Source organism: Orcinus orca, chromosome 16 (assembly GCF_937001465.1).
Source record: "Orcinus orca chromosome 16, mOrcOrc1.1, whole genome shotgun sequence".
NCBI classification, from domain to species: domain Eukaryota; kingdom Metazoa; phylum Chordata; class Mammalia; order Artiodactyla; family Delphinidae; genus Orcinus; species Orcinus orca.
The window spans coordinates 87,500,616-87,519,155 of NC_064574.1; the positions used below are offsets into that span (position 1 = coordinate 87,500,616).

An 18,540-nucleotide genomic window follows, 5' to 3' on the forward strand; every position below is an offset into this window, starting at 1 on the left:
TACCGAGCTTGTACTCTAGAGCCTGTGCTCCGTGGCAGGAGAGGCCACCATAGTGAGAAGCCCGCACACCGCAACAAAGGGTAGCCCCTGCTCGCCGCAACTGGAGGGAGCCCACGCGCAGCAGTGAAGACCCAACACAGCCAAAAATAGATAAATAAGTAAATTCATTAAAAAATAATAATAGTAATAAATGCTGGAGAGTATGTAAAGAAAAGGGAACCCTCCTACACTGGTGGTGGGAATGTAAGTTGGTGCAGCCACTACAGAGAACAGTATGGAGGTTCCTCCAAAAATTAAAAATAGAACTCCCATATGATCCTGCAATCCCACTCCTGGGTGTTTACTAGAACATTTCTAATCAAAAAGATACACGCACCTCCGTGTTCACTGCAGCGTGATTTACAATAACCGAGATATGGAAGCAACCTACAGATGAATGGATAAGGAAGATGTGGTGTATATATACATGGAATATCACTCACCCATAAAAAAGAGCGATATTTTACAATCTGCGACAACACGGATGGACCTAGAGGGTAGTACTATGCTAAGTGAAATCTGTCAGACACAGAGAAGTACTGTATGATCTCCCTTACACGTGGCATCTGGAAAACAAAATTAACAAATATTAAAAAACAGAAACAGACTCATAGGTACAGAGAACAAACAGCTGTTGCCAGAGGGAAGGGGGCGGGGGAACAGAAGAAGTAGGTGCAGGATACTCAGAGGCATGAACGTCAGTCATGATAAGTAAGTCACAGGATGTAACGTACAGCACAGGGGGTACAGCCAACAATGTTGTAATAACTTTGTCATCTCGTAACGTGTATACATGTCGAACCACTATGCCGTACAACTGAAACCAATCCTGTATGTCAACTACACTGCAGTAAAAAAATAAATAAGCATATTCACAATCTTGTTCAACCGTCACCTCCGTCTAGTTCCAGAACATTCGCCTCACCTCAGGGGAGACCCGTCCCCCTTCGTGGCCACTCCCCTCCCCCGAGACCCCCAGTTGGCTTTTCTGTCTCTGGATTTGCCTGTTCTGGGTGTTTCATACAAAAGCAGTCCTATGCTGTGTGGCATTTTGTGTCCGTTTCTCATGAGCCTCGTGTTTTCAAGGTTCATAAATCTTTTCACTTTCCTGATGGTGTCCTTAGAAACACAGAAGTTTTTAATTTTGATGAAGTTCCATTGATTTTTTTTTCTTTTGTTACTTGTGCTTTTGGTGTCACCTCTAAGAAACCACTCCTAACCCAAAGTCATGAAGATTTCCTTCCATATTTTCCCAAAATTATTTTTTAAATCATCCCGTGATTTTCATCTACCTTTGGCCATGCTGCACGGCATGCGGGATCTTAGTTCCCTAACCAGGGGTTGAACTCGTGCCCCCTGCAGTGGAAGCGTGGAGCCTTAACCACTGGGCCGCCAGGGAATTCCCTTCATCTACTATTTGTATTGTCTAACTTTGGAAATTCAGTCTTTAATCCAGTTGGAGTTTACTTTGCTGAAAGGCATACCCCCTTTTCTCCAGTAGCTTCCAGTTTCTTACTGGTCATCAAGTAATGGGCACTTCCCCCGTCGATCTGAGATGTTACCACTGTTGTACACCACTTGTCCTACTAAACCTGTTTAATATTGGACATTAGATCCCATTGGATCTGTTTCTGGACCTTTTAGGCTTTCTGGTCAGTACTGTTTGACTCATAGTAGCATTATAACAGGTTTGAATATCTGGTAGGAAGCATCTTCATTTTCAGAATTTTCTAGGATGCTTTTGCTTGTTAATTTTAAAATGAACTTTAGAATCTTTGCTAATAGCTCTTGAAAATTCTATTCCTGGTTTTCTTTTTTTGAGAATTGCTAAAAATAGACCAACACAGGGAGACAGCACGCTTTCTGTCTCCCTGACCACGAACTTGGTATGTCTCTGGAGTTGCTTTTGCTGCCCTGGAGCACGGGACAGTTTCTTCAAGGAGACTGAGTGACCCTCATGAGAGCTAGTTCTTAGGTGTTTTGTCCACCTGCTCTTAGCGGCGGCCTTTCCTCCTATTAGACCTCTGAGCAGATCGGTGTTTTGTATAGAAAAGCCATCGCTTTTAGGATTCTAAGTTGGTGCCAGCCTTTTGCTGAAGCATCTTATTGTTTGTGATTTTTCCCCCGTTGATCGTCCACATCCACGGCCTGACGGTCCTCAAATGCGATGACTTAGAGGGAGGGGTTAGGGCACCGGCAGCCCACACTCCCTCCCTGCTCTTGAGGCCCCTGTGGTCAGGCCCCCACCCACGCCGGCCAGGCCAGGGCAGGGCATCTCCTCCAGTATGCCCAGCTCGCTCCACCTCAGGGCCTTTGCATGTGCTGTTTCTGGGCCCGGGACACCCCGCATGGCGGCTGCTCCAGAGGTTCCCCCTCACCCCCCCCCCCAGCTTGTTCACAGCTTGCAGCTGCATGCCTGGTCTCTGCAGCGTGGCTGCCCTACAGGAACGTGGGCTTCTTCTGTGCCGCTCAGGCAGAGTAAACAAGCCAGGCCTCGTGTGAGGCCAGGGGCAAGGGCCTTCGTCCAAGGAGGGCCCCGTTCTGGAGGCACCTGGCCCCCGCCAGCTGCGGGGAAGGGCAGTCCCCTAACCCTTGCTCACTCCCTTCCAGGCGCCGAGCTGCCAGGGCCCTGGGGTCAGCTGCCCTTGGCCTCTGGGGCCCTGACCCACCCTCTCTCTTGCAGTTCATGACCTCCCGCGGAAACCATGTCGCCAGAGCCGCATTTGAGTCCAAAGTGCCCCCCTTCTACTACCGGCCCTCGGCCTCCGACTGCCAGTGAGTAACAAAGGGCTTCTGTCACGGTCGCTGGTAAACAGCCCGCAGGCTCTGGAGATGGCTCGGGACGACCCGCTGGCGGGCGGGAGGCCGGGGTGGGGGAAGGTGGGCGCCGGCCTTGCGTCCTGGGGGCCCCGTCCAGGCTGTCCTCCGCTTGGTCTTGGTTCTTGGTGCGCCAGGTGTGGACCTGGGGAGGTAGGGGGCCTGCTCCCGTGGGACCCCAGCCCCCGCACTGACCTCAGTGTCCCCATCTGCACCCAACCTGGGTTCCCAACCCCCTGGTCCCTGAGTGGCTCCCCCTCCGGGCTGGATGGCCATTCCCCACGCCCCTCCCGCCCCAACATCCCCCGGCTGTTCCTTCCACCCGAGGCCCTTGCTTGACCCCCCAGGACCCCAGCCCCCCCCAGGACCCCAGCCCCCAGGCTGGCTCCGTTTGGCCACCGCTCATTCCTGAGGACCCCTCCCCCCTCCTCTGGCCCCTCAGAGCCAAGGGGTCGCAGAGGCCTTTCCTCCTTGGGTCCCATGGGCTCAAGGGAGGGTGGGCTCCTCAAATCTCTTCCTGGCGCCCAGCAGAGGGCAGCACACTGTGGGGTTCCAGAAGGTTCTGGAAGTCAGGGGAGGTGCGTGGGGTCAGCTGCCCGAGTCAGGTTCAGCACCAGCAGGGAACCTGCCCACCAGGGGTCTCCGGATCCTTCCTGGGGGGCTCCTGGGGACCCTCCCCCATCTCACTAGCTGGCCCCCCCAAGCACCCCTCATACCTTCTCCACCCATATCAGACCCACCCATCCATCCCTGGCAGCCCTCCCAGTGCCCTCAAGGGTCACTCAGGCCCCTGATGGCCCCTCCTCAGCTGGCCGGTGTCACAGCTGCTCAGCTGCGGCTCGGAGATGAAGGACCCCTCTGTGATGAGAGCCCCTCCCGGAGTTTCCTTTTCTGGGAAAGGAGGGTAGGGACGCAGCCCCACCTCCTCCCAGGCCGGGGATGCGCCCGCGGCTGCGAGGCCCCTGGGCGCCCTGCGTCCAGCCCTGGCCCCCGGGCGGCACCTCCCTCCTGTTGGCTCAGCGCTGTCGCCTCCTGACTCACTGGTGTACCCCACACCCCGGGGACCCCGCCCGGCAGCACCTGGACCCAGGCTGCACGCAGGGCTGTGTGTTTCTAGTTCTGTGTGAACGAGGGGTGGGACACCGGGGGGCTGCTGGCGGCCGCAGTGGGGAGACTGGGAGGCGCATCCAGTTCGGACACTTCACAGGCAGGGAGACCGAGGCTGGCCTCACCTCAGCATGCCGCGCCCACCGCTTCACCCCTTCACGGGCAGGCCGGCCCCCCAGGCCCTGGCGCACCCTGGGCTCTGGGCTCCCGGGGAACTTGTGCCCCGCCCCACCGGGCTCCATCTCGGTGTGAATCAGCAAGATGGCCACTGATTCTGACCCGATTTTAATCACCCAGCCACAGGCTCCTCCGTTGTCTGGGCCATTTGCATGCACACCCTGCATCCCCACTGCTCTGAGCGTGTGGCCACACGCCTGCCTCCTGCCCAGGGCTCGGCCAGCCCCTCTGCAGCCTCATCCCTGCAAAGCCCCCATGCAGGGCTATGTGGTCAGGGCCTCTCGGGTGACCAGGCGTCCCCACTGGGAGGGTGCTCTGAGCCCCAGTGGGCCCCACCTTCCGGAAACCTCCATTGAGTGAAGGTTCACAGGACCCGAGCCCGCCCCATTCCCCAGACTCAGGTGCTCAGGTCTGCCCGTGTACACTGTGGAGAGCCGTGCAGCGGTGGAGGGGGTGTGAATGCCCGCGTACACTGTGGAGAGCCGTGCAGCGGTGGAGGGGGTGTGAATGCCCGTGTACACTGTGGAGAGCCGTGCAGCGGTGGAGGGGGTGTGAATGCCCGCGTACACTGTGGAGAGCTGTGCAGCGGTGGAGGGGGTGTGAATGCCCGTGTACACTGTGGAGAGCTGTGCAGCGGTGGAGGGGGTGTGAATGCCCGTGTACACTGTGGAGAGCCGTGCAGCGGTGGAGGGGGTGTGAATGCCCGTGTACACTGTGGAGAGCTGTGCAGTGGGGTGTGAATGCCCGTGTACACTGTGGAGAGCTGTGCAGCGGTGGAGGGGGTGTGAATGCCCGTGTTCACTGTGGAGAGCTGTGCAGCAGTGAAGGGGGTGTGAATGCCCGTGTACACTGGAAAGTACACCTCCTCAGCTATGCACACTTAGCACAGGGGCTGCAACAGCCTCCCGGCAGTCTAAGACCCAGTGGCCTCAGTTTCCTCAGCCGTGAAGCTGGAAGGATGCCACCTTCCCTCCCCCCCACCCCCCCGGGGCATCGCGAGGGTGCAATGAGGTGGTGAGTCAGGTGGCCGGGGTCTGGCCCAGGGTGGGTTCTGGACACAGTGGTCCCCCAGCTCCTGCTCTCTGGAGCTCGGAGCCCACCCCGCCAGCTGGGGCAATGTGAGAAGCAGAGGGCCTGGCCGTGTGACTCAGAGCGCGGCCGGGGCCCAGATTCCCTTCCGGTGCCACCCGTGCCCTGAGTTTCAACCCCAGCGTCGTGGGTGGCGGTCAGTCCGGCCCCCTCAGTTTGGCCTCTGCTAGAAGCCGGGCCTCCTGCTTGCTGTGTGGCTGGGGCAGCTGGGAGCCACCCCCCTCAAGGCAGCCGTGGGCCTGTGGGTGCCCCTCCCTTGGCGGGTCCCAGGCGAGGCCCCTGAAGAGGGGCCACAGGCTGGCGGCGTGAGCAGGAGAAATCGTGTCTCCCGGTCCCGGGGCTGCGTGGGGTCCTTCCGGGGCCGGCACCCGTGTCCTCGTGTGGCCGTCCCTCTGCGGCCTGTGTCCAGACGCCCCTTTTCCTGAGGGCCCCGGTGACGTGGGGTTAGGGCTTCTGCACCACATGGCCTCGTCCCGGCTCACTGGTCTCAGCTGTCGTGTCTCCAGACAAGGGTAGGTCGTGCAGGTTGGGACTCTAGCATACATATTTGGTGGGATGGGGACACAATGTGACCCATGACAGCCCAGCTGGCTGCTCGTGGGGGACCCCACGGGAGGGGGCGGCCTGGGAGAGGGGAGCGGCCGGGGGCTGCGGGCGTCAGGCCACCCCCTGCTCACTGCCTTGTCTCCCCTGCCTGCTGCCCTCCCGCGACCCGCGACCACTGCTGCGCTGGGGAGCCGCTCTCCGGGGAGCACGGGGCGGGCCCCGCGGGCAGGTGCTGGCCGGGCCTTTTCCTTCTCTGGACCCGAGCGTGAGCCCGGCCTCCCAGACAGAGGAGGAGGGTGGGGTGACTGAGCTGCCACGTGGTTGAGCCCCAGACACTCAGCACATCGCACGTTCCAGGCACAGGAGACGTCCCGACAGGAAGCGGACTCACGGTTGGGGCCGGGATGCGGGGGCACTGCTAACGGATGGGGTTTCCATTTGGTGTGATGGACTGTTGTGGAACTAGATCCTGGTGGTGGCTGCACAGCCTGTGAGCGTACCAGGAATTGCTGAATCGAACCCTTAAACGGGTGGATTTTATGGTACGTGAATTACATCTCAGTTTTTAAAAAGGGAACTCTATGAACTGGTGAAACTATCCGATTAGCAAACAGTGTTAAAACCCAAAGCTGGTGGCCCTTCAGCCCCGCCACCTGCGAGGCGGTGGGACCAAGCCCAGGGCCACCCCTCCGCGCGGCAGCTCCCGCGGGCCTGCGCTCAGGCCGGACTGTCCCCCAGCCCGTCCCCTCTCTCCCCAGACTCCTGCGGGAACAGTGGATCCGGGCCAAGTACGAACGGCAGGAGTTCACCTACCCCGAGCGGCAGGAACCCTACTCCGCAGGTGAGGATGCCGGCACCTGTCCGTCTGTCCTTCCGCCCTCTCTGTCCCCCCGCCCCTACCTCCCGGAGCTGGAGCAGGGTCCTTAGGAACCTGGACGACCGCTTAAGTGGGCTGAATCCGTGTCCATCCGTTGGCCCCTGACACCAGCTGGCTGACCTGGCACCAGGGGTCCCCGCAGCTGCTCACAGCCCAGCCCTGAACCCCGACCGAGGGGTGGGGGGCTGCCCGGGGCCCTCCAGGCTGGTGGCGGCAGCACCTCTGCCCTGGGAGGGCCCGCAGGGTGGGTGGGTCCTGGCAGGAGGGATGTGGATGGGCCTGGGCCAGGTGGGCCCGGGGAGGGGGGGCCAGGCCCCGGGGGCTCTGTCAGCACCCGGGTTGAGGGTGATGACATGCGAGCGGCCCAGGTGTCTGTTGCGGGATTGGCCCCTTTATCCTCCATTGGCCAGGAGGGGCTCTGCGTGCAGCCCATGCTCCTGCACAGCAGGCGGCTCCAGGTCCCCTCTCCTCCTGAGCCCCTGATGTGGCCCAGGGCTGGGACGTGGCCGGGATTCAATTACGGTCCACCCCAGAGAGCCACTTCCTCCTCTCCTGATGCCCCCGACGTGCGAGGGAGAGAGGACGTGGGCGCCCGTGCCTGTTCAGCCCTGGGGCGCTTGTGTCCCGTCCTGCCTGAAACCTGGCCTCCCTGCTGTGGGACCCCAGGAAGGCTCAACCCACAGCCTTTGTCCCCCAGGCATAAACATCTCAGCGGTTTATAACGCGTGGCGTGCGGCCTCGATTCAGAGGCAGGTACAGGATTTTGTTCCTGCTGCTGCATCAGGATCTCTGGTCGTGAGCAGCAGTTGTCCAGCCCAGGTGGGTGTAAGGAGAACAGGGAAAAGAGCGGCTCGCACAGCTGCCCTGGCTTCAGGCACAGTTTGAACCAGGCGCTCAGTCAGCGCCGTGAGGACTTGGCTCGTGTCTCCCACTCTGGTTCTGCTTCTCGGGGTGGCACCGCCCCTGCCGGTGGTGGCTTTACTGCCGCAGGTCCAGCTTGGAAACGCCTTTGGGTTCCATGAGAAAAGGGCAAGTGTGACTTTCACCCGAGTGTCAGGAAGAGTCTTAGCTTTGGTCCCAACTGGTCAGGGGTGGGCGTGTGACCGAGTCACGACGGCCGGGAGATGAGCGCGCACCGACCGGCTTCTGGAGCCCTCCCGCGAAAGTGGGACTGTGCACAGGGTGGCACGACCACAGACCTTCCCGTCTCGAGTTGCTGCCATTCCTCTCGTGAAACGGCACCTCGGGAGTGCTTGGGGCGCCGGGCAAGGGGACTGGGATGGGGAGAGCCCGTTGGGGGTGCACACGTGGCGGGATGGAGCGGGCGGCCTTTGAAGGCCATGGCTTCTCCGTCAGACCCTTGGGGCAGCGAAGAGCAAAGGCTGGGGCCCACCTGCGGAGGCGGGCCCTTGTCTCACCTGGATAGGTTGTGTTGGCCACAGAGGGCCAACCCTCACGGGGCGCAAGGGGGGTGAGCTCAGCTGGGCCCAGGGACGCTGCTGGGGTGCTGCTGAGGGGGCACCGGGCGGGGTGCAGGCCCCGCAGGGGGTGACGGTGAGAGCTTGGCTGGAGCAGGCGGTGCTGGCCCCCACCCCGGGGGCCCTGGCTTCCCACTGGGCAGCAGCTCATCCGCTGGGCCCTGTGCATGCGTGCCCCCATCTCTGATTGCCCGGCCCCTGCAGCTCTGCAGCCTCCCCCCGACTCACACGTCACCTCCGGCGTTGGGGGCCCCGGCCTCAGGCCTTGTCTCTGCTCCCACACGAGGCGGCAGCCACTTGCGGCCTCGGTGCAGAGACCCTTAATGGGGCTCTGATCCCTATTTCTCTAAGCCCACCCACCCTGCCCAGAACGCTAACGCCCCCTCTCCCTCGAGCCCTGAAAATTCACGCCTGTGGCTCCCCACCGCCCCCCGCCCAGCAGAGCCCTGAGATTTACAGGCACAGAGTCCTGGGTGTGCGGGGCCCTGGGGACCGTCAGCTTGGTCCCCTGACTCCACGGAAGTGCTCATCAAGCCACCTGCAGGGCAGGGTCCCTCAAGGAGACATGGGGAGTGCCCGGGGCACCAGCTGCTGGGATCCACCTGGGTTCCCAGAGGTGCCTGAGCCCTGGCTCTGTGCGCGGGTCCTGAACAGCCTCTGACTCTCACTCCCGGCGGAGCCCCCCCTCGCCCACCTGTCTCCCCAGAGCCCGCCACCTCCCCCCCCAACCCCCGGCCTCCTCCTGAGAGAGGGCGCCGCTTCTCACAGCCGCTGCGGCCTGGCTGGCCGGGGCCCCTGGACCAGAACCCCGCCCGGCACTCTGTCGGGATGGTGGGCGACCAGGCCCCCGGCCCACCCACCGCTCCTCTCGCCCACCCGCCCCTCCCCCCGCCCCGGCCACGTCCCTCGCAAGGCCCAGCCCCCCCAGGAGCGCCTTTCCCACGGCACAGGGGCCGACACGCCCACGGTCCCCGAGAATGGAGATGTTCCAGGGAGGGGGACCGCGGGGCCAGGGCAGGGCCGCTCCAAGGTGTGACGTGGCCAAGGGAGGCCGGGCTGGGGCGCCCACCTGCCTGGGGTGGGCTCGGGGGGCTGCTGGGGACCCTCGGTTGTGGGCGGGGATCCCTCCCAACACGACGCCTGCCGGGGCCTCAGGCAAGCCCAGCCCCCCCGGTGCGCTTAGGGCGTCCGCGGAGGAAGTGTCGCTGCCAGGCCGAGCTGGACGGTTTGAGCAACAGCACGGTAGCGGCGTCACAGGATCTGAGCCGGAGCGAAGGGCGTCTCCACGGGTCCCTGTGATAACAAGGAACCCAACTGTGAGGGGAGGGAGGGGACACAAGTTCCCGCTGAGTGGCCGTGGGGGAAACGTCACCACAGCGAAACCGATGTGGACAGATGTGAACGGGGTGGGGACTGGCCAGCAACCCCCAGAGTGGGGGCGCGGCCTCCGGGTAGGACGGCGGCGGCCTCGGCGCTGCTGGGGCACCAGCCTGGCTTTGCCGGTTCCGCTGTGGTGGTGGGTGTGGCGGCAGGTGCTCGCCCCGGGGTAACAGGACCGAGGCTTGAGCGCGCCGGGGCCGGGCTGCGCCTCTGCCGCTCCGCAGGCCCCTCGCCGGGGTGACCCCGGGTAACAGCTGCTCCTGGCTCCGTCCCCGGGCCGTCCCCGCCTGCAGCCGGAGCCTCAATGGCCGCCTTTCACGGGCGACAAGGGCCCCTGTTGTCCGGAGGGCCGGCCGCCCCCGTCGCCGAAACGCTCAGCCTCCTGCGCGGCGCGGCCGGCCCTGCCTCGCGGGTTCAGCCCCCTTCGGAGAGCGTGGAGCCCTGGGGGCGGTGGGCCGGGGGCCCCCGGGGGGAGTGGCGGGCCCCCCGCCCCCGTCCCCGTCTGTGAGGTGGGGACGTGGTGGGACCGTGGAGGGAGCTCAGGCGCAGGGCATACAGGGCCCGAGGCATCCCTGGCGGGGCTGGAACCACACACGAGGCAGGCGCTTCGATCCCCCTCCTGGTGCCGCCCCGACACAACCCCTGCGTGTTCACGCGGGCTCATACACACCCCCGTGGTGCGTGTAGCCACAGATCACACACGTTCACAAGCGTGTGCTCTTAGATGCACTCAGTCACACACAGATCTCAGGTTCACACCTGTGTCCACACCCACGTTCACACCCAGAAGCACCCTCCACGTGTGCTGTTCCCAAAGCCTGTGGTGTTCCTGGAACACCGGACAAGGGGCTTTGAGTCCTAGCAGCACCGCACCCAGCCCAGCCTGCGCCCACTGACCCTCGGCCTTCAACCTTTCCCCACCGGCCCCTTTGGCCATTTCAGCCGGAGCAGCTGGGAACCTGAGTGGTGGAGGACCGGGGCTCCCAGGGCTCTCGTGCCAGCCTCTTGGGGAGCAGAACCCGGAAACCAGGTCCTGGCCCTTCTGGGGAGGTGGCTGGAGGGGCTATCCCTAGTGCCACCCGTGCCCAGGGGACACCCTCCACAGGGCACCGCCCAGGAGAAGCCACCCGGTGTGGGGGCCCACCTCCTAGCCAGGGAGGGCCACCCTGGGGCCTGGGCACAGGACGCCTGGCCCGGCCCCCGGCAAGCCCTGTGCCTCCCTGGAGCACGGCCACGTGGTCCCTGCTCCAGTGTTTTACGACGTTAACGTGTGACTTGCACACTTGATGAACAGCTCCACGAGCTGCCTGGGTACCCCGCCCCACCCACCTGGTCTGCTCTGTGCCCGCGTGTGCGCCTTCGCTGGAAGGTCACGGATGGCTTCCCTCGGCGCTGCACGTCTGAGCCCTGCCCGGCCGCCCCGCGAGCCTGGCGCGCAGCCGTCTCAGCGCAGCGTCCGCTGTGCGAGGGACCAGTTGGTCCCCAGCTGAGGGACATGGGTCGTGTCCAGTCTGTGACGCTGATGCGTGAAGCTGCTGTGAACACGTGTGTGTTCACCACGCTTCTGTTTTCACATTTCTCTGGGTCACGTGGGAGGTGTATGTCCAACTTGAGACGCTGCCCCGCTGCCCTGCTGCTTGCCCACTGGGGGGTGGTCAGTTTGTGGCTTGGTCACTGGTCCACCCCAGTGGGCATCTCGTCGCCGGCTCCGGCGTCCACGGTCTCTCTGGGCTCGTCCCGGGCCACCCCACGCAGGGCGTGAGAAGAGGCGGCTGAGCGGGCCCGGGAGCGGCCTGCCTCTTCCAGCTCCCTGCAGCGAGCACTGGGCCCAGCACACAGTAGGCGCTCAGTAAATGCTGGGTGAGCGCTCTGGCTTCTGCCCCAGCACCGGCCAGTCCTTTGGGAGAAAACAGTCCCTTCCAGCCAGCCGGGCCCCGGGTGTGGGCCGGGGCAGGGGGGTGCCACTGGCAGGGGTCACGCGGGAGGCCTAGCAGCAGACCCCCAGCCCGCGGCTGTGTGCCGGGTGCTGCGCCGCTACGGCCCGGGAGTGGGCTCGGGAGTCTCCCAGGGCCTGGGCCCGCCTCAGGGTGGGTGGCCAGGGGCCCGCGGCCCGGAGCCCGGGACACGGTGGGCGGGCGTCCCCACGGCAGAGTCTGGGCTGCGCACGTCCCACGTCACGGGGTTGGGGGGCCCTGAGAGAGGACGGCTCGGGCGAGTTTGGACGCGGGCAGGTCGGGGGCCGCCACCTTCAGGCTGCGGCCAAAGAGCTGCCCATCTGCTGGGGCAAAGTCAGGGACCTGGCCGGCACCCACCCGAAAATGCCGCTGCCGCATCACAGACCCAAATCAGGCATCCTGGCGGCTCGCCATCGGGCCTGGGAGCCAGGCAGACTCGGGCCAGCGTTTTCGTCTGTTCCGCTGGTTTGGCCCGGGACATGTTAGCAGAGCCGCCTCAGGCGTGACCATGGGAGCGCCGTTCCGGCTGCGGCAGAGACGCCCCCGTTCCGGGCCCGGCATCCCGAGGCGCTGCTGCCCCCTGCTGGGCCCCGCAGGCAGGCGCGGGCTCCTGGGGGCTGGGAACCGCTGACCGGGCCGGCGGCTCCAGCCTTGCTGGCCACTGGCCTTGGACAGGACTCCACGCCAGCCTCAGCTTCGTCCTCTGCAGTGGGGATGACCACAGGATGTTCCTAGAGGCCCACGTGGGGGCCGTGAGATGGCTGTGCACGTGCTCGGCCTGCTGTGTCTCAGGCGTGGTCGGGGGTGCTGGCGGGGAACGTCCTTGCAGAAGAGCTGCGCCTTGGGCACTTTTCTGTGTGGCTACTGCAGGGTCCAGGGGGGCCGGCCTCGAGCCGACGGCAAGTGGACTTCCAGCCAAATGCTCACTGAATCAGGGAGGGCCCTGCTTGAGCTTGGGGACACGGTGGCGGCCCTGCTCCCTGGCGCACACAGAGGGGATGTGCCTGCTGGCGCTGTGTGCAGGGGACCCGGGGGACCTCTGAGTCGCAGGGGGAAGGGAGCAGGCCTCACCTGGCACTGTCCCACTGCAGACAGACAGGAGCCAGCTGCCCCATCCCCAACGCCAGACTGCTGCCTCTTCAGGACCACACATCTCGAGAGCAGAGAAACAGCTCCTAGCCTCCATGGTGCTGGGCGTGGGGCTGCCAGGACAGCCGACGGGCGGCAGCAGGCTGGAGCTGGGGGCTGGGGGGGCCAGGGCCCAGCGGTGGCGTCCAAACTACAAAAGCCACGCCGTCAGGCTCTGGGCTCCGGGCACCACCCCTACTGACGGCACCCCCGGCACGGACCAGCCTCAGACGGCGCCTGGCAGGGATCTCACTCAGCGCACGTGGGCAGCGGGACCCTCTCCCCAGGGCAGGAGCATAGGGAAAGCTGTAGGGCAATGACTGTGAGGGCCCCTGCCCCTAGCCATGTGCCCCCGGGCTATGCCCAAGGGCAGTGGGACGCCCCCTGGAAGACACGGCTGTGCTGGGCGCAGCAGAGCTGCTCAAGAAGGCCGGGCACGACCAGGCGTCTGTCCGCCAGGCGTGGGTGGACAGCCCGGCATCCACAGGGCCCCGCAGGCGACAAAGAGGCACGAATCCCTGATCAGGCAGTAGCAGCACGTCCAGGAGTGTGGTGCTGAGAGGGAGCTGGCCCAGCCCCGGAGGCACGTGCGGGGCAGACCTCAGACACAGAGCCCCAGAACAGGCAGAGGGGAAAGGCCGCGGCCGCCTGAGGGGCTGCCTTCTCACCCACTGCTGCTGGGACGCTGACTGCGGGCTGCGTGCCTTCAAGCAACGTGAACAGACCCTGCGGTCCCTGCAGGTCGGGGCTCCACCATGAGGCTCGGGGCCAAAGCTGAGGAGGGGGCAGGGCTGGCTCCTCCTGGGGGGGTCTCCCCCTGCACCGCCCAGCCCCGGGGGGCTCCCCACACTCTTGGCTGAGGCCCCATCGCCCCAGTGTTGCCGGGCTTACTTCTCCCTCTGCCCCCCTCTCTCGAGGACCCTTGTGGCACCCTTGGGCCCCCCCCCGATGGTTGAGGACACTGGCCCGTCCCCAGGCCCTTGCTCACACCCAAAGAGCACACACCGTGTGCCCGCCCGGTGCGCTCACATCCCTGCGTGCCTGTCACACCTGCCAAGAGAAAGAAAAGAAAAAGGGCCAGAGCGTGCAGCCCGGTGGAGAGGGGGTGGCCTGGGGTCCAAGGACAGGCTGATGCCCGCTCACACCCGCCGGCCTCCCGGCACCTGGGGGCTGTGGATCCCCTGGGGATGGGAACAGGGTCCACCCCGGCCTCTGCCTCGTCAGGGTGGCGGCCGTCCGACAGGGCCCCTCTCCCCCAGGGTACCGAGAAGGCTTTCTCTGGAAGCGCGGCCGGGACAACGGGCAGTTCTTAAGCCGGAAGTTTGTGCTGACGGAACGCGAGGGGGCCCTCAAGTATTTCAACAGAAGTGACGTGAGTTGGGCACAGGGCCAAGGGCAGCGGCCAGGCCTCCCACCCGGGGCCTGGGGCGGCTGGACACTGGACCCTGGACAGCAGCGCCACTTCCTCGGCGGCCCTCGTGCCCTCCTGGGAGATGAGCTGCCCCCTCCCGTGGGCACCTGCCGGCCCCCGTGGGGGCCCCTCCACCCACCCCGCTCACAGCCACTCCCTGTGCTGTGGGTGATCCTGGGGCACAGAGGTGGCAAGCCCTCCCCTGGCAGACACTCCCAGGCCTGAGAGGGACAGAGGGGACCAGCACCTGGCAAGCACGCCGGGGTGACCCCGGGTGCCGCAGGCAGTGCGTGGGGAGGCGCCGGGGGGGTCCCAGTGTGGCGGGGCAGCTGGCCGAGCCCCACCCACACCCGGAGCAGACTGGCTCCGGGTCAGAACATGACCCTGTGATGCAGTAACCACGGCAGCTCATGGCCCTCAGGCCCGCCGCCTCTGCCCAAGCGCGCCACACAGCCATCTGCCGGCCCCAGTGCAAGGAGAGGAGAGAGGCCTGGCAGGATGGGAGCAGGAAGGGGGGGGCCCGGCTGCGAGCAGGGCGGACCAGACGGGGCAGGGGGGGGTCAGCCTACATGTTGAGCGCCCGCCTTGTCATCCCCCAGGAAGGGATGCTGTTATCTTAGACTTAGACCAGGGAGCCTAGGCCCAGAGCGGGTAAGTAACTTGCTCAAAGCCACGCGGGACAGCAGGTGTGTGGCCGGCATCCGGAGCCCACCCTGCCTGCTCCCTCGCCCTTGGAGACTCCCTGCCAGGCCAGCGCTGAGGCCGGGCCTTGCTTCCCAGGCCAAGGAGCCCAAGGCCATCATGAAGATCGAGCATCTGAACGCCACCTTCCAGCCGGCCAAGATCGGTCACCCGCACGGCCTGCAGGTCACCTACCTGAAAGACAACAGTACTCGAAACATCTTCGTCTACCACGAGGACGGCAAGGTGGGTGCACGGCGGGGTGGTGGCAGCTGGACCACCCCCACTGTCTCAGGAGAACCCAGTGGACCCCCAGGGTGGCAGGCGCGGGGCCAAGGGCCCGCCAGACCACCCTGCCATGGCTGCAGTGGGGAGCCAGCCGGGCCCTTGGGAAGGGAGCCTAGAGGCCTCGTGAAGAGATGAGCGTGGCAGCTGGCTGGCAGAGCGCTGCACCCCACCCCGTGGCCATCGCCTCTGTGTCCCCACCCAGCGAGGGTGGGAGGAACCGCAAGCCCCTCAAAGTCTGTCCTTAGGCGCTTGCTCTATATTCTGGATGTGAATCCCCTATCAGACAGGTGATTGGCAAGTATTCTCTGCCATTCTGTGGACTGCCTGTTACTCGATGAATGGTCTTTTGATGCACAAAATGTTTAAATATTCATTTCAGTTGAATTCGTCTGTTTTTCTTTGGTTGCATGTGTCTTTTGCTGTCGCATCCGAGAAATCATTGCCAAGTCCGATGTTGTGAAGTTTTTGCCCCATGCTTTCTTGTAAGAGCTTTATTGTTTTAGGACTTACATTTAGGTCCTTGATTCATTTTGAGTTAATTGGGTCAGGGTCCAGCTTCATTGTTTTTTGTTTGTTTTTAAATTTTTATTTATTTTCTTTCTTTCTTCTTTTGGCTGCATTGGGTCTTAGTTGTGGCATGTGGGATCTTCACTTAGGCACGTGGGATCTTTCGTTGCAGCGCGCTGGCTCTTTGTTGTGGAGCGTGGGCTTCTCTCTAGCTGTGGCGTGCGGGCTGCAGAGCGTGTGGGCTCTGTAGTTGCGGCACGTGGGCTCTCACTGAAGCATGCAAGCTCAGTAGTTTTGATGCACGGGCCTAGTTGCCCCGAGACGTGGGATCTCAGTTCCCTGACCAGGGATCAAACCCGCGTCCCCTGCATTGGAAGGCGAATTCTTTACCACTGGACCACCAGGGAAGTCCCAGGTCCAGCTTCATTCTCTGGTGTGTGGATTTTCAGTTTTCCCGGCACCATTTGTTTTAAATTCAATCCCCATTGAATGCTGTTGATACTGTCATCAAAAATCATTTGACTGAATATGTAAGAGTTCATTTCTGGGCTTCCTATTCTAGTCCATTGGTCTGTATGTCTGTCTTTATAACAGGACCATACTGGGGGTTTTTTGTTTGCTTTTTTAAATTTATTGAAGTATGGTTGACTTAAAATGTTGTGTTAATTTCTGCTGCACGGCAAAGTGATTCGGTTATACATATATATATTATTTTTCATATTCCTTTCCATTATGGTTTATCACTGGACGTTGAATACAGTTCACTGTGCTATATGGTAGGACCTTGTTGTTTATCCATTCTATATATAATAGATTGCAAAAAAAAGGTTGCATTTGCTAATGCCAAACTCCCAAACCATCCTTCCCCCACTCCCCTCCCCCTTGGCAACCACAAGTGTGTTCTCTATGTCTCTGAGTCTTTTTCTGTTTCATAAAAGTTCATTTGCGTCTTCTTTTAGATTCCACATATGTGATATCAAATGGTATTTGTCTTTCTCTTTCTGACTTATTTGACTTAATCTCTAGGTCCATCAATGTTGCTGCAAATGGCATTATTTCATTCTTTTTTATGGCTGAGTAATATTCTATTGGATATATGTACCGTATCTTCTTTATCCATTCCTCTGTCGATGGACGCTTAGGTTGCTTCTATGTCTTGGCTATTGTGAATAGTGCTGCAATGACTGCTGGGGTGCGTGTATCTTTTCAAAGCAGTTTTCCGTAATCCCACTCCCAGGAGTGGGATCACAGGATCATATGGTAGTTCTATTTTTTGTTTTTTGAGGAATCTCCATAGTATTCCATAGTGGCTGCATCAATTCACATTCCCACCAATGGTGTAGAAGGGTTCCCTTTTCTCCAAACCCTCTCCACCATTTACTGTTTGTAGAATTTTTGAGGATGGTCATTCTGACCAGTGTGAGGTGGTATCTTGTAGTTTTGATTTGCATTTCTCTAATAAGTAGCAACGTTGAGCATCTTTTCATGTGCCTCTTGGCCACCTATATGTCTTCTTTGGAGAAATGTCTATTTAGGTCTTCTGCCCCTTTTTTCGATTGGGTTGTTTGGTTTTTTGTTACTGAGTTGTAGGAGCTGTGTGTATATTTTGGAAATTCAATGCTTGCTGGTCACGTCACTTGCAAATAATTTTTTCCCAATCCGTAGGTTGTCCTTCCATTTTGTTTATGGTTTCCGTTGCTGTACAAAAGCTTGTAAGTTTGATTAGGTCCCATTTGTTTATTTTTGTTTTTATTTCTATTGCCTTGGGAGACTGACCTAAGAAAACATTGGTACGATTTACGTCAGAGAATGTTTTGCCTATGTTCTTTTCTAGGAGTTTTATGGTGTCATGTCTTATAAGTCTTTAAGCCATTTGGAGTTTATTTTTGTGTATGGTATCAGGGAGTGTTCTAATTTCATAGATTTACATGCAACTGTCCACCTTTCCCAGGACCATTTGTTGAAGAGACTGTCTTTCCCCCATTGTATATTCTTGCCTCCTTTATTGAAGGTTAATTGACTGTAAGGTGTGTGGGTTTATTTCTGGGCTCTTTTTTTAAAAAAATACGAGGCATGTGGGCTCCTTGTTGTGGTGCACGGGCTCTCTAGTTGTGGCGCATGGGCTCTGTAGTTGCAGCACCTGGGGTCTAGTTGTGGCCTGCATGCTCAGTAGTTGCAGCAGGCGAGCTTAGTTGTCCCGCGTGGCATGTGGGGTCTTAGTTCCCCGACCAGGGATCAAACCCGTGTCCCCTGCATTGGAAGGTGGATTCTTTTTTTAATTTAATTTAATTTTATTTTTTTAACATCTTTATTGGGGTATAATTGCTTTACAATGGTGTGTTAGTTTCTGCTTTATAACAAAGTGAATCAGTTATACATATACATATGTTCCCATATCTCTTCCCTCTTGCATCTCCCTCCCTCCCACCCTCCCTATCCCACCCCTCCAGGCGGTCACAAAGCACCGAGCTGATATCCCTGTGCCATGCGGCTGCTGGAAGGTAGATTCTTAATCACTGGACCACCAGGGAAGTCCCCTGGGCTGTCTTCTCTGTTCCACAATCCATATGTCTGTTTTTGTGCCAATACCATGCTGTTTTGATTACTGTAGCTTTACAGTACTGTCTGAAGTCTGGGAGGGTTTTGCCTCCAGCTTTGTCCTTTTTCCTTCAGGATATCTGTGGCAATTTGGGTCTTTTATGAGGACCATACTCTTTTGATTACTGTGGCTTTGTAATCAAAAGTGAATTCCTCCAGTTTTGTTCTTCCTTTTTAGGATTGTTCTGGCTGTCTGAATCCCCTTGAGACTCCATATGAATTTTGTCAAATGCATTTTCTCCATCAGTTGAGATGATCATGTAGTTTCCCCCCCTTTATTCTGTTAATGTGGTGTATTACACTGATCGATTTTCATGTATTGAACTGTTCTTGCACTCCAGGAGTAACTCTCACTTGGCCATGGTGTATAACCCTTAAATATGCTGAATTCAGTTTGCTAGTGCATTGTTGAGGATTCTTGCACCAGTGTTCATAAGGTATATTGGTCTGTAGTTTTCTTGT

At 60.4% G+C, this 18,540-nt stretch overlaps 1 protein-coding gene across 3 annotated transcripts in view; it reads left to right on the plus strand.

Moving 5' to 3' along the window:
• ADAP1 (ArfGAP with dual PH domains 1) overlaps positions 1-18,540 on the plus strand; it is a 63,613-nt gene that overhangs the window by 34,764 nt on the left and 10,309 nt on the right. For 2 of the 3 annotated variants that reach the window (XM_012532712.3, XM_004268990.4), the window contains exons 3-6: positions 2,723-2,814; positions 6,534-6,616; positions 13,853-13,965; positions 14,785-14,931. In XM_012532712.3, the coding sequence (XP_012388166.1) occupies positions 2,723-2,814; positions 6,534-6,616; positions 13,853-13,965; positions 14,785-14,931 (435 nt within the window). The remainder of the gene's footprint in view (positions 1-2,722; positions 2,815-6,533; positions 6,617-13,852; positions 13,966-14,784; positions 14,932-18,540) is intronic. The other variant, XM_033426780.2, reaches the window with a different exon arrangement.